The 16,860-nt window shown below is 32.4% G+C and overlaps 1 protein-coding gene across 4 annotated transcripts in view; it reads left to right on the top strand.

Moving 5' to 3' along the window:
* Positions 1-3,244: 3,244 nt before the first annotated feature.
* The window catches only part of LOC134537524 (ATP-dependent RNA helicase DDX3X), a 46,229-nt gene continuing 32,613 nt past the window's right edge, over positions 3,245-16,860 (top strand). For all 4 annotated transcript variants that reach the window (XM_063378044.1, XM_063378043.1, XM_063378042.1 and 1 more), the window contains exon 1: positions 3,245-3,367. In XM_063378044.1, coding sequence (XP_063234114.1) covers positions 3,323-3,367 — 45 coding nt within the window. In that variant the 5' untranslated portion in view covers positions 3,245-3,322. The remainder of the gene's footprint in view (positions 3,368-16,860) is intronic.

Below are 16,860 nucleotides of genomic sequence, written 5' to 3'. Positions count from 1 at the left end.
TTTTTTCTTCCTAATCATTAGTGTATAACTTTTTCACAATAATAAAGGGGGTAGATATTTAATAGTCATAATATTAGCGTTCTTTTATAAATTACAAACCTATATATTCTTCTAAACCAGAACCACTCACATTACTACACTAATAGAGCATGTAGTATCTTATTTCAAATATTTTCTGAAATTAAAGAATTCGCTGGGATATCAGTTCAGTAACTCTAAATATTTATACAATTTTACTGATAAACACACACCCTGTGCAAAGTTAGATGGAGACTAATTCGCCTCTAAAATGAAATTGTATTACCCTCTGTCCATTACCATCTGTGTGCTTCGTTTCTTTATGCCCTACAGAGGTCTGAGCATCAGAGAAATTGTTTAAAATTAAAATTCTCAGGGTAGCAGAGAAGGGTCAGTTGTCTTCGTAAAATAAAGTGTGATATATTTTATGTTGATGTGTACCTCCATGATACTTAATTAAAACCAAGGTCTCAGACCTATCTGTACTGCCCACATTGTACAATGCTAACCCCCCCCCCCCCATCAAATTTAAGCATAGCGTTTACACAACAGTGGTCAGACATCAATGTTGTGTTATTAGTCATAGTTTGTTTAAAGACTGAAATAGGAAAGATGGCCAGATTTAATGTTCTATGTTATGTTTCATTATAGGATATTTAAGACAAATAATCTGAATTAATATTGTAATTTAGTTCGTGATGTCACTTCTGCTCTGTGTATATTGAAGTGGCCTCCCGGGGTCCTAGCCTCGAATCCAGTCCAGGCCACTGCCAAGAACAGATGCAGTCATGGGTGAATAAATGCACCTCTCAACTAGTAATCAAAGAACTAGTATAGGTGGTAGTGGAGCATATCAGGCCAGTTAAAGGGGAACTGGAAACTAGAACACTACTAGAACCTTCTACAGTCATTTATTAGTTTTAATTATTTGTAGTCAGGAATCAGCGCAGTATGCTGGCTAGGAACTGTGAAACCACACTTAGTTAGATTCTTACCTTTCGAGTGACACACTGGGGTCATTATGCTGGAGTTTTTCTGGACAGTTTCAACTATCCAGAATGTGTGACATCCATAGGCGTGCGCAGGACTTCAGTATTGGTGGTGCCAGATTACACAACAGCCCTGTCATTCACGGACCCCGAGCCTAAACGGGGGGTCCGGGGGTCCTCCCCCGGAAAAATTTGGATTTGAAAGCGCAAAATGGTGCTATTTAAGGTGTTTCCGAACAAAAACATTAAATACACAGATGTACAATTTTTAACATTTTTTATGACAAATAATGGCTTTGAACGTTATAATCACCAGGAAAACTACTAAACTATTTACAGTTTAAAGCTTTGTTGAGCCATAAAGTAAATTGCACAAATTGTTTGCACGGAATTCATGCTGGTGGCTTTGAAAAACCGTACTTATATGTTTTCTGAAGACACCAAATAAATGCTAGAAAAAACATTCTCAAATGTTAAGTTTTAAAGTCAACAAATTAAGGGAGTTTTTGTAACATACCTAAAATATGTAAAATAATAAAATAATAAAAATACACAAATAGGAGTGGGCAAAAGTTTTAACTTTTGGAATACAACAAAAATGTTTTGTCGGCGACTGCATATAAGTCATCGAGTAAGCCTATCCTTTTAACTAACTAAACTCTCTTTTTTAAAATAAACCCTGGCGGACGGCGGCTATTATTCCGCACGCCTGCCGAGTGGAGTGAACAGTGGACACCGAGCGCGCATTCTATGTAATTCGAGGAGGACTATGAGAAGTATTTACATTTCAGAAGTTTCGTAGCCGCGGCCCGCGTTTACAACACAAGTAATAATTGCAACTGGCTTGTTTCCGTGTGTATAGTTGGTTCGATTGATAATTTATATACTGATAGTGTTATGAGCACAATCTGTAACTCGACACGATTGGAAAACATATTTTTGTGTAAATAATACGGATCTTTGTAAGTATGTATTATTTCTGCTTGTAAAAAACAAAATAACGTTAACCCTAATGGTGGTGCCAAGGCACCTGTGGCACCTACTGTGCGCACGCCTATGTGACATCAGTATGGACACCCATTGTTTTTATTTCCAAAACATATATGATTACAACTGAAGAATGGTATGTAGTTAAATTTTTACAAGAATACAATGGCTAGAATAAGGAGGAGGAGGAGGAATATTTTAAAGGTACACAAGAGGTAAATTAGTATAAAAACCTGGGGGTGGACCTTTAAAACAACATGGGTTTTGTGGAAGCAGGTCCAGCATGTATTCAAAAAAGAAAATGGCTGGAGCTGATTGGCAGAACATTTAACACAAAATGGAATAGGGAAAAGGTAAAGGAATATTCCACATTGGTAAGAGAAGTGCTTGAATATGTGGTGGTGGTTTGGGACAATTAAATGGTGATGGAGATAAGAAAGCTATAGAAGATACAGTGCAGGTTAGAGAGATTTAACATACACTGAATGTTTTAATAAATGATTGCATTGCTGATTTTGATTGTTTCTACTTTCTTATTATTTACTTAATTGTAGCATTAAATTACTTTCTAGCAAATTTTTAAGTAATTGTATAAACAAGACAGAAAAATTAGAATCAAATAACATTTTTGAGTAATTTACGTAGAATGGTATTTAGTTGAATCATTTTTGAGTATGATGCATATTGTTTATTTTTATAACTTTTTAGACTAAATAAAATAATTGTTTCCCCTGCGGAGACGAGCCCGCATCATAATGACCTATACTGTCGAAACCAAGACAGCGAGATTTAGTTTCTATATCTTCCTTCAAGAAATAGGAAGTTCAGTTTATATTATAAAAAATACCTAAATATATTATATTGAATAAGTCTCCGTAGGACCTGTCACACGGTCTAATTTTTGTTTTTATCACCTTCCAATATGTTATGTCAAATACAGTTGATTGCTTAATTGTCTTAGATACTATTTTCTTTGCCTTGTTTTATAATTGAAAATTTATTTGTAGATTTGAACAAATAGTCTTAAATTTCTGAAAATTAATTTTGTAGTTTTCTGCCGATTGAGGCTTCCGTATAACTATATAACCTAAATGTGTTTATATTAATAATAGAAAATTTAAGAATGTCGTAAAATTCATTATTATTTTCGTGGTGCTATCTATTGAGGATATTCTCTAAACGTTTCTGTCATGAAATTTTTCCGCTGTTCGGTTGTTTTAGAGAACTGTTTAGTCAATGTAAACGTCCTTTTTGTGGACGTAAGATTTTCTTGCAGAGGAGACACTTGAAAGAAGTGCTCTAAATAAACGAACTGATTGTTTTGTACTATGAGTAATGTACCCAACCAAAATGGATCAGGTCTAGAGCAGCAGGTAATAATACAATAATTTTTTAATTTATACTTATATTTGTGGCATGTGTACGTTATTGGGACAAAGGAAGTGGAGCATTTCAAAAGTTCATCTTGACGGAATTGTTTTTGTGAACTGAAGTATTTTGGACTTAAATTTGTATTTCCGAGTTTGTTTTAACTTTAACGAACAGTTAATTTCGCTGGAGTTAAATTTTTTGGTTTGCAGTGACTAATTATTGATCATATTTTATTGGTTGCCTTATGTGCTGCAATGGCGATTCGGTCATTAGTTTTATATTTAAAAGTGTTTTTAAGGCTTGTATTATTGTGGCTTCGTAATGTAATGTATTTTCTGTAAGATATGTTTTACTTTAAAGCAAAAAAATCATTTATGCCTAATGTATGGAGATTTGTCAACGCATGTCCCGTTAGCTGCCATAGTTTTATGTCGACGTGAGTTTACATCCTGTTACACTTCAAAGTTAAAAAAAATTTCTGTATTGTAATTAATTGAAATCTAGATTGAGTGTTCCGAATTAATCATGACCCATAAAAATGTCTAAATTATTATATTCTTACCAATAGTAAAGTGTGTAAACCGAATTTTTATGTGCTGCATGGGCTTATATTTTTCATGTTTTTTTGGTTTTGTAATTTCTGAAGTGTAGTGACGTTTCTATAAATATATATAGCTATATTTATTGCTCATGTTGGTTTATATTGAAAATGAGAGAATGATATAGATAGACTGGTGAGCAGAAATAGGGAAGTGTTCATTTTTAGTTAGTAACGGTGGGAGTGGAATAAGCTTGAGGGAAAGGCAACAAGAAATTGGAAAAGCCCAATTGCATGTGTATATTATTAACAATCTTAAATTTAAAATCTGTAAAAATGTAGTTGGGTGTTATTTGCGAAAAAAATGTAAAAAATCTGAAAATACCTTTATTATATGCTCTTCAACTTCCTCTTTTCATTAAAAGCGGCGGAGATAATAAATTCCAAATACTTTAGGAGATATCGAATTTTTAAATTTCATTATATGTAGTTGAGCGGTATTTGCGAAAAAAAAATGTTAAAAATCCGAAAATACCTTTATTATATGCTCTTCAACTTCCTCTTTTCATTAAAAGCGGCGGAGATAAGAAATTCCAAATACTTTAGGAGATATCAAATTTTTAAATTTCATCATATGTAGTTGAGCGGTATTTGCGAAAAAAAAAATGTTGAAAATCCGAAAAATACCTTTATTGTATGCTCTTCAACTTCCTCTTTTCATTAAAAGCGGCGGAGATAAGAAATTCCAAATACTTTAGGAGATATCAAATTTTTAAATTTCATCACAATACCAGTGCCGTGATGTGGCGGTTAACGTTGTTTCTTGTTTACGTACGAGGTACGAGTATCTACTTTTTTTATTGGATAATGATGTCGCGTGATTGTTCGTGATAGGCCAGAATTCAAACGAACCAATACGTGATTATGTAGTTCATTTATTGTTTAAAACGGTGTTTAATTACCGCCTCCAATTTAGGTGAGTTTTTAACGTTTCTAATTTTAAAGTCTTATTTGTGTTTTTGATATTGTTGCGCAAGTAATAAGTAACAAAAAAAAATTTACGTGAGTTGTTACTGTGCATACTTTGTTACGGGTTTGTTAGGTAAGGTCATTTACATTATAAATAATTTAAAACTAAAGAATAATTAAAATTAATTCACATTATTTTTAATGTCGGCTTAGTTTGAAAGTATTAATAATGTAACTGACCTGACCTAATCAACCATTTTATTAATTACACATTGACGATTCACGTATTCACGAACACACGGTAAAATAACAAAAATGGTGTCGCTCGAATGGTTCCACAGGTCTTGTATTGCAAAATTAAAAAATTCGATATCTCCTAAAGTATTTGGAATTTCTTACCTCCGCCACTTTTAATGAAAAGAGGATGCTGAAGAGCATAAAATAAAGGTATTTTCGGATTTTTAACATTTTTTTTTGCAAATACCGCCCAACTACATATTTACCTTAAAATCTATGCAATTTTCCCTTGGTAAGTGCAAGCATGCTGATGTTCCCAATTGCATTTTATAAATTAACTGATCAATTTGTGTTGTGTCTATTGTTTAAGTTAAATGTGCGTAACTGTTGGTAGGCATGTAGCAAAAGTAATTATTAAATGAATGCTGCAGGAAGTAAGCCAGATGCTTTCTGCTCCCCCTACATTCAAACTTGTAGGTAATAAAGTGGCACAGGTTTACAGTTAAAGACTGCAGAAAGAAAAATATATAATAAAACTGTGCTTTGGTGTAACTATCAAAAAAAATTTGTAATACCAAATAAAAAATAATTTAAATTCTTTTATTTTCTGAAAAGCCTTTAAATTTTACGATTGGGGGATTCCATATCAAATCAAGCAATAAAATAATTTTAAACCTTGAGGTTTTCAAAATTTAATATATTTGGTGATTGTGTTCTACTCATCAGTATGACCAAAAATACAAAGTTTAATTTTTTTTTGATCTTTCGTTTTTGGTCTATAAATTTTTGAAAAATTAAAAAAAAAAAAAATATAGATTGTAGGAATGTTTTGAAATATTTAAATGCATGTAACTCTAAAACTGTTTGTCCTAGAAAGTGCTCAAATTCGTACCATTCTCTTAAAAATGTCAAGGGCTTTAATTTTACCAATAACTTGGGGGTATCTATCACTTTATATTTAAAAAAAAGTTTTATTATAAAATAAAAAAATAGGAATTATTAATTTTGATATATGTAATACATATATGTGTATATATGTATATATTATACCAAACCTCATAAGTAAGTTGTGTGCAAAGTTTGATTGTATTCCAATGGTATATTGAAATAATTTATGAATGCTGCAAATTCATGACTTGTTACATCATAAAAAACTTATCTAACTTTTTTTATTTAAACTTGTCTTAGTAATTGATTCTCCATTATACCATAAAAATTTACATTATAAAAGTTAGGTTTAAATAGGGTTAAGATAGTTTCTTTGGTAAATATAATTGGGCCAATGAGTTTCTTTCCTGTCTCAACTTGCAACCCTTGGTCAGCTTCTCCTACTAGGGCTCTTGCCTTCATTCATTGTGTTGTGAGTTGTCCTGAGCGAACAGTTGCTCTACATAAGTTCATAATAGACAAATGGATAAACAGTGAGATAAATATTGTTGCAATCCTTTTTAATAAAGACGGGAATTGGGTAACTTAAAAACCTAAGGAGGTAACTTAAAAACCTAAGGAATGTCACACCATGGATGAAAAAGCTAAATGATATTATTGAAGATGGAATGAAAATTTGCACTTCTTGTCGCTTAGAGTTAAAAAAACAATCATACTCAAGTTCTGATAGTGATAAAAATATTCATGATGAACCGTTGGCTGAAAATGAAAATACAAAATCAGGCTGCAGCAAAGATGAACCTAAGTATATGGATATAGAATCAGGTATATATTTTTTAGATGCCTCATTGACATTAATAGGAGAATCTCCTGTCAAAATAAAATTTGTATCAAAATAAGAAATCTTGCATAGAAAAACTTGACAAAGTTAAATTAAGATTTAATGAAATTTTTTTCCAACCTGGCAACATAGAAGAGGATAACAAAGAATCCATCATTCAACTAACAGACAGTAATTCTGAATCAGCTGAAAGAAAATTTTGCAACAAAAAGTAAGAGTGTAAAACTTCAGATTTAACAATTTTACAAACCAGTTGATCTTGTGCAAGAATGGAATGTGATTTTGGTATTAGTAATTATATGGCAAGGAAAGCAAGTAAAACTCTTTTCTCACCTGATTCAAAAACCTGGGAAAACTCTACCTCGCAAAACATGTGTGTTGGTAACTCAATTTTATAATTCCTTATTTAAGAAATTGCCTCTTAAATGTTTGCAGAACTGAAGCCCAAGAACTGCATTATTACTGGTACCAGTGGCACTCATTCTGTCTTGTGTTTGCACTGTACACCAGAATATGAAACTCATGTTTTTTCTGGAGGTATTTTAAATAAATTGACACTTCTTGTTTCTGAAAGTTCTTTATCCAGTTACAAGGAATGTATGGCCTAAGTTATATGTGCTATCCACCATTACAGGCATGCTTCCTAAATGAATGTGAATACCGTCCCAGTATTGAGGACTTTAATGATGCTTTAACCGGGTTTTTCGAGGAGGAAATGATTGAAAACATCACTTTCAAACAATGGTTTACCGTTGACCGATGCAATTTCAAAACATTTACCAAACCATTTGATGAGCTCGTTAAAGAATTTGGCAATCAGTTGAGTAACCTTTTAAAAACATGACTTTGTTGCTAAACCATGATCAAGGTTTTTGTTTTCTGAAAAAAAAAATCTTTGTTGCAAGAAAGTGAATCTGTAGTAACATTGGATTTTGCCAAAAATAATTTGTTCTACAAGATGTGAGGCTCAAGGGTTTCATTGAAACAATTCTACGGCTGCTGTGCACCCTTTTGTAGTATATTTCAAGAAAATCAATCGAGTAACAGGAAAACACGAGCTAGTTCACCAATTTTTTTGTATTTATTTCACACTGCCTAACACACAATACTGTCATTGTGCATGCTTTCCAGAAAAAAGTGTTCCTATTTCTGAGGAATTATTTGCCAAGTTTGAAAAAGCTATACTATTTTTCAGATGGTTCAGCAGCACAGTACAAATATTGTAAGAATTTTCTGAACCTTTGCTATCACAAAGAGGACTCTGATTGTCTTGAGTGGGACTTTTTTTTCTACATCACCTGGGAAGGGATTTTGTGATGGAGTTGGGGGTATGGTAAAAAAGGCTTGCTGCCAAATCCAGCCTCCAAAATCCATTAGAAAACCAAATTCCAACACCTTTTCAGATTTTTCAGTGTTGTAATCAGGTTTCAAACACAAAACATTTGTTGTGTCAACAGACGAACGTAACACATTTATCAGCTAGAGGTGAAAATAATTGTTACTTTCTTAAGGCAATCGGCTTGATTACATCATGGTCAACTCTTTGGAGCATAAATATAAGTTCTGAAAATTAAATTATACATACAGGCGTGGTAGAATAAATTTGGTTTTATTATATGTATAATAAACATTTTAAACCCAAAAAAAAAGTGTAAATAATGGTATTACTATAAATCTAGTGTGCCACAGAATTCAGCAATTTATGATTTGACTAGAAACACACTCCAGTATTAAATAATTTTTACAGTGAAACAAATAATCCTGATATTAAAGTTATTGCTAATTACCAAACAAATGCAAAATAAATTAATGATAGGTACTTAAGATGCATAAGATGGACATGTCACAAATTTAATTAATACTTAAATAAAATATTTGTTTGAATTTTAGAGATATTTATTTCAATATTTATGATTAATATAATTTTTATTACTATTTTTCAAAATTATTAAAATATACTGATTCTCTGCACTCCCTGATCTAGATAGATGTAAAATACAGTTGCCTGAGAGAAGAGCTTTCATTTCTCAGATCAACACAAACATATTTGTATGTTTGAATCTGAGTTTTGACAGTAATCAAAAATTAAATTTTAACTGGAAATTGTAGTCACTGACATTTAAAAAGGTAAAAGTCGGTCGGGATTATGGAAAAAAGAGGAATTTGCACCATTCGCCAAGTTGCTGTTCCTGTGAAGATGATGGTTTCAATCATGTTCATGAGTGCTTTTGATTTGCAATCTTGTCCCATTAGCATTACACATGTTTGGAGGGTGTAGGTTACGCAGCAAAATAATTGGAATTCCAACTTTTATTTTTAGACAGTAAGGTGGAGGGGATTGAGATATTCATGTTTGTTATAGAAACACATGTTATCTAAACACATGTTATTAAATTCTGTCAAATGATAATGCACTGTGACATTGGCTATACTAGCAATTGCAAAAAAGGAGTAACATATTGCCAATGTTTTTTCAATCAATTTTTTTTGTTTGCATATTGGCTACATTTTATAACTACATTATATTTATAACTTTTTACACAGCATAAGCTTGCAGAGCTCTGGTTTTAGTTACAAAAATTGTTATATCTTACGAAACCATAATTGTTTTTAATATCTAAAATGAAATACAGCCTATTTCAATTTCCTTACCTCAAGAGAAAGATAGTAGAAACAAAAAAGGCAACAAAAATTAGCTTAAATCATTGAATATACATATACTTATAGAAGTAGCCAAGCCATAACAAAATTTCATTGCACTTTTGAACACTAGTAAGGCTGCCCGACACGAGATTGCATTGTAATCCCCTCGAAACTGGTGGCGCCGTTGTGAGAATTACCTGAGAATATCTCTTTCTCTGTCTACAGAACACACAAGCAGAAAAATAAAGTGAAAGTGTATTTTTACAGAAGGTGAATAATAATTAATATTTTCACCGTTCTTTTTCTATTTTCTGCTGAAACATTTTAAGAGGGTATGGAAGTGATATCTAACATCAAGGCTAATGTTTTGAAATAGTAAAAATTAAATGGGGTCAAAAGCTGTTTGACAGAAGGGTATGGTAGAGTGAAAGTTGTTGGTATAGAGGCCATACACGGAATTTGTGCGTACAACGGCCTTCTTGTGTTCCTGCTAATGCTTTAGATTAAGTTCTGCATGACTGTTTACACCCAAAAAAAGCCTATAATGTTGTGTCTGGCAATAAAGCCATGAGATGTTTTGGACGGGATGCCTGAGGCCCAAGATGGTGGCTGGGTTCGATTAATGGAATTAATAAATTATGATTTATATTTATAACATCTTGCTGGCATGAAGTCTTTAGAGACGGTTGAAAGATACCACCAGTAAGGTGAAGCGGTGATAGAATGCATTGGTGGGGAAAACAGGAATACCAAATATACCCACAAAAAAAAACAGACAGCCAGACAAAAACCTATGCATTTTTTATAAATGTGAGGGGAAAAAAAAGGCTTCATTACACCATAAGTATCTTGGTTGAGATGGACTCTTTTTAGGAGCTGTCTTTTCGAACTCAAGCTCATAATGTCTAAGCATCAAGAAGCAAAACCATGTGGTTTATCGCTAGCTCCAGCCGCCCACGCCAGCAATACAGCAGAGCTGCACAGCTACACAGCGGACTGCAATTAGCCAATCATTACCCAAAAATAAATAGTCAATGAATGACCAGCCACGTCTTCATTGCCACATCATGTTATATTTTTATTACTGTTGCTCAAATCTCTGGGTCATTCCATGTCAAATCAACACACTTTTAATAACATTTTTACCCCACCATCTCAGATTTTGATGAAATTTTGCACAGATGTTACCTCCATATAGACTAACAAAAATATAAAATTTTAGAATGATATATCCATCCGTTTTGAAAATATTGCTTTGTAAATTTTTGAAAAAACACTCAAAAACGCACAACAGGCATATTTTAAAATTACCATAACTTCTCCAAATTAAGTTAGAAAGGTGAGACAGGTGTCATTCTGCAGCATTTTTTTTATGGCCTTTCATGTGATATGTAACACAATAATGTCTAGTACAAAAAATAATTTTCAAAATAATTTTTAAAATTTAAATTTAAAATTTTGAAAAAGTGCATTTTTAATTTTTTATGAAAAATTCTATAAAACTTTTTGTACGAATATAAATTGTCTACAAAGTTTCAAAGTGGAGAGTTAATAGGTTCATAGTAAAATTAATTGGTAATTGTAACCATATTTATACTTTACTTTATCCAATTATGATATTTAACCATTTTTTTTATAATTAGAATAAGTTATGTTGAAAGTATAAACACATAAAATTGATTAAAAATTACTAATAACACAATTGTAATTAATTGTAGTGCTACACTTTGCTTGTCTCTGATACAAGATTTTAGAGATTAGTTCAGACAAGCATCCAGCTACTGGGGATTCCCCTCAATTTGCTTTGGGATTTCCCTAGCTTTGGGATTCCCCTTACTTTGGGATTCCCCTTACTTTGGGATTCCCCTTACTTTGGGATTCTCCTTGCATTGCCTTGGGATTCCCTTAGCTCTGTGATACCCTTGCTTTGCCCTGGGATTCCCCCTAGCTCTTTCAGAGTACTGTACAGTAGTGGTTTCAGCTAGTTTATGCTAGGAGTCTGTACTTGCATGTCTGCATTTTTGAAGTTAAGGTAGATGTACCAGTAGTCGTCATGCTAAGAAGAGTTTTATAAAAAAAAAATTGTGTACATAACCTTGTAGGTGTATTACTGCCCCTACATGTTTGTTTTTAACCTCAAACTTTACTCTACAATGCTATCCAACACTCTTCGATAAACACAAATTATTTTTGTAGATTTATAATTTTGAAAAAAGTGTGATTTCGAGCCAGTAGTCATCATGCAAATTTTCGTGTTTGCCAGTGTTCGTCACATGTTTGTGCCAGTAGTCGTCATGTGCGATTTCGGCTGCATTAGTTTTAATTCATGGATCCAGAATGATAGTATTGTACTATTTGGGCTTCAAATTTTATTTGGTACTATATTTTAAACATCAAAATGGCATTTCATAAAGATCGTTCAGTAATATAATGAATAATCCTCATTAAATTTTGAATTTACTTACAGCACTCACGGAACAAAGAGGGACAGCACATAGAGCTGTAGCAAACCGAATGTATTCGTTACTGAGTAACGGGTGTGCCGTCTAGTAACGAGTAACGAACCGTTACACACGGCTGCATTTTGTTACTCGCATTTATCGTATATTTTACGCATGCGCGCGCATATTCAATGAATTTACGATACAAAGAACGATGTTTGTTTATTAATAAAGTATAATTTGGAAATTCCTCGTCTAAGTTTTTTTACTGTTTATTAAAGGTATTATGTGTGTAGACAAAGTTTGAGATTGGAACAGAAACAACGTAACAAAGTATTTTTTTACAAATTAGAAATATGTATGTTTTTGTTTTTCACTATCACGTATTTTCACGTTTTTTTTGTTCTTATCTTAAAAGAGATATAATAAAGCCGCTCTAATGAGATTTAATTGTTTCTTGGTTAACAAAAACTGTTTAATTATCAAATATTGTTAATTGTTTATATTCTATTTATTATTATTTACACGACGTCATACTGTACGCGTATGCAATACGACTCAATTCGTTGCTGCAACATAACATAGCATGTTATGCGGTATCACAAGTAAAATATAAAAATGAATCAGGGCCCGCCCATCTTCCTACCCAAGGGCGATTTGCCTTTGTGTTTATCGGACAATGTGTTCCTTGGCACACTATTTTTTTCCGCTGCTCATTTTATACTCATACCATTCGCTACATCTTTAAGAGCAGCTTCCATGGCTGACTCTTCATACAACAGTATTTTCCGTTTTGGCATTTTGCCCTGTAATTAAAGAACGAGACACATTACAATGTTTAGTTTACTTATTAATGTCAAAATATATATCGAATGACCCCTAAATTAATGTAAACAACAATGCCTACACAATTTTTGCAATCAATAAAGTAAAGTAATTTCCGACCCAGAAGTCGTCATACACATGCATCGGAAGTCGTCATAGGTGACGACTACTGGATCTGATCATAATAACGTACTTTGTCTATTAACAACAAAGAACCAATATTATTTAAGAACTTTAGGGTGTAACTTAGCACAACTTTAAATAAAATATTAAATGTACCAGTGCTCGTCAGGTATGACGAACACTAGCAATACAAGGTTTTTATTGATCCAGTTTTCGTCACCCTAACTAAATCATACAAAGAAAACAAATTTTTTTAAATAAACACTTTCACCTCTTCAAGAACATTTAACTAACACATTCAGCACAAAACATCACGAATAAACATGAAAATTTACAGAATTAGAAGTAAAAATGTGCACTAACGTCCTTAGTGTTTTAGTATAGGAATTCCCCTATTTATCTTCACTGCTCTACGAACTTTTGATGCACGGACTTTTTTTGATTGAAAATAGTGTTTGTTCCGAAAACTATTGTGGTAATTTCAGCTAGAACGTCGACCAAATTTTTGTCAATATTTAAGTTGGCGATATATTGAGCTACTTCTCTATTATTTACATTTGAAGTTGCTAGTGACGACCATTGGAGCAGTGACGAGTACCGGTGCACTTACCTTACAGTGTTTTAATCCGTTAAAAAAAAGCAATCACAACATTAAGGAAAAAAGAAAATTAAGGAATGTTACTAGTTGGATGTGCAGTTTGTTTTCTGGATCGCCAAAGGGAGCAAAAATTTGTGATAGCTGTAGAAGAGAAATTACAACATTACAAACTGCTGCTTCTTCTTCTTCTACTCACCAGGATAACGAATCAAGTTCAGATTCTGATAAAGATTCCAGTTTTTCAGCATCTTTTGAGGTGATTGGTACATTAAATATTTCACTACAAGGGCTAGGAAAATGATGAAGTCAGTAGAGCGATGCCTGGTGTTAAAGACTAACAGTCACTGAACCTAATAAAAATATATCAAAAAGACTTATTTTATGCAATCTGAAAGAGGGGATACACTTTATTCAAGGAGAAATTTCCAAATATTAAAATATTTTTTTTTCAAAATTTGCGTAGCTTCGTCCAAAGCTTTGTATTTTAGCGGGTTCTAGTGGGACACATGCAGTGTGTGTATGTACAATCCATCAAAATGTCAAATTGATGATTGAAAATGCAAGATTATGTGATTTAACAAATGGAGAATTCAAAACCTACAAACATTGCCTACCAAAAATGGTATGCAATCCACCAACAATAGATTGCAATATTGGACATTGTACAAATTGTCCTGGTACCTACTGCAGCAATACGGACCGTCCTTGAGAAGTCATTTGAAGAGCACCTGATACGAAAGATCACATTTCGGCAGTGGATTTCAGTTGACCGTTGCAATTTAGAGACACTGCAGAAATCATCAGCAGATTTCATAGATTTACTCTGTGACAAGCTGTCACTCTTAGTCCGCCATGACTTTATTGCAAAACAACAGACCTCTTTCATGAATCACTTAAAGGAAAATTTAAAAGAATCTGAATTTGCCATCACACTCAACTTTTCAGAAAACTACAGTATGGTTGTACAAAATGAAGCCCAGACTTACCACTGGACTAAGGGACATGCCACAGTTCACCCGTTTGTGATATATTATAAAGGAGAAAAAAGAATTGAACATTTGAACTACGTTGTGATTTCTGACTGCCTAGAGCACAATGCAGTTGCTGTTTACACATTTCAAAGAAATTTGGTTGCTTTTTTGATTACAAAATTTAAAAACGTTCCTCATAAGTTCTTTTACTTTTCAGATGGGTCTGCTGCCCAATATAAAAATAAGAAAAATTTCATCAATTTGTGTTTTCACAAGCAAGACTTCAACATATCAGCTGAATGGCATTTTTCAGCCACAGCTCACGGTAAAGGGCCTTGCGATGGAGTTGGAGGTACGGTTAAGAGATTAGCAGCTAAAGCTAGCTTGCAACGGCCCTACGAAAACCAGATCTTGACACCTTTCCAGCTTTATGAATGGGCAGTAGAAAATATTTCTGGTATTAATTTCACTTTCAGTACACAAGAGGATTACATAGTCAGAAATATTTTTAAAAGATCATTTCAATCAGGCAATTACCATCCAAGGAACTCAGCAATATCATGCATTTATACCTGTTGACTCGAGCACATCAAAATTTACTGTGAAAATATTTTCTGCAGCTACACATTCAACACAAGTAACTGTTACAAGATCACTACACAAACCACAAATAGGAGATGTAAAGGGCTATACTGCATTTGTATATGACAATAACTGGTGGCTAGCTTATGTTATGGAGAAAAACGAAGAAATTGATGAAGTGAAAGTAACATTTCACCATCCTTTTAAAAACTATTGAGGAATTTTTCAAGTATGTACTGTAATTGAAAATTGCAATCAAACATGTGAGTGCTAATTTCCTTTCTTCAATTTATTTCTCATTTTAAGTTATTGTGCAGGGGAATCATGCATATATTGTACTTCAGCATAAAGTATTTCTCATTTTAAATTAAATTCCCTGTAAAATTCAATTAAAAAATTGTTCAGTTTAAGATACTTTCAGTGTACAGAATATAAATATCTGATTTTTTTGGTGTATTTTACAAGATTTTACTGTATTCTGTTATGCTTTCCTTTGATGCCAACATTTAACCTGAGGTTTGACAAAAAGGGCCTTTGTTTTCAATTAATTTTACTATGAACCCATTAACTCTCCACTTTGAAACTTTGTAGACAATTTAATATTTGTACAAAAAAATGTATAGAATTTTTTGGAAAAAAATTAAAAAATGTACTTTTTCCAAAATTTTAAATTTAAATTTTAAAAATTATTTTTTTCTATACATTATTGTGTTACATATCACATGAAAGGCCATACCAAATGCTGCAAAATGACACCTGTCTCACCTTTCTAACTTAATTTGGAGAAGAGTTATGGTAATTTTAAAATATGCCTGTCGTGCGATTTGAGTGTTTTTTTTTATTCAAAAATTTACAAAGCAATATTTTCAAATGGATGGATATATCATTTTAAAATTTTATATTTTTGTTAGTCTGTATGGAGGTAACATCTGTGCAAAATTTCATCAAAACCTGAGATGGTGAGGTAAAATGGGTGTGTTGATTTGTCATAATGACCCCTCACTCTAAAAATCAAACAAATATTTTATTTTAAGTTTTATTTAAATTTGAGACATTTCTATCTTATACATTTTAAGTACCTATCATTAATTTGTGTAATTTATTTTGCATTTGTTTGGAAATTAGCAATAACTTTAATATAAGTTTTTTGTTATTATTCTTTAAAAGATTAGTTTTGCTGTTAAAAATATTTATCTCCTAGAGCGTGTTGCTAATCAAATCATAAATTGCTGAATTCAGTGGCACACACCATTTATAGTAACACCATTATTTACACTTTTTTTTCCTGGGTTCAATATGTTTATTATACTTATGATATAACCTAATTTATTCTATGACCTGTATGTATAATTTAATTTTCAGAACTCATTTGTATACTCCAAAGAGTGTCCATGATGCTGTCAAGCAAATTGTTGATTATGAATACTTGCCTGACTCTTCACCAATAGCAGTTAGCGTGCAGCATATGTCTGGCAAGAAAACATTTAATACTGAGATAGTTAGAATTCGATTGGCAAACTTTTGCTGCAGGTGCTTCATGAGGAAATAAAATGAAAACATCTATACTACTTATGTTCGAAAGTGCTTTCCAATGCTTTGAATTTAGTGGAACAAATTTTTTTATCAAGTGTAATAGAAAAAGTATTTAAGTTGGAACACTTGAGTAACTGAATAAATTTAATTGAACACACAACACATCAGAAAAAATGTATATGTTGTTACCCCCAATTATTTTAGTGAAATCGTTTTATGACGACAAAGTTTTGCAATAGCTTTAAAAAAATTTTGAAGTGAATTTTCTTTGGGCGTTTTTGGGAGTAAAATTTCAAGGCCGATTTA

This window comes from Bacillus rossius, chromosome 12 (assembly GCF_032445375.1).
Source record: "Bacillus rossius redtenbacheri isolate Brsri chromosome 12, Brsri_v3, whole genome shotgun sequence".
Taxonomy (NCBI): Eukaryota; Metazoa; Arthropoda; class Insecta; order Phasmatodea; family Bacillidae; genus Bacillus; species Bacillus rossius.
The sequence above is the reverse complement of the archived record's forward strand: the minus strand, read 5'-3'. Positions and strand labels throughout refer to the sequence as shown.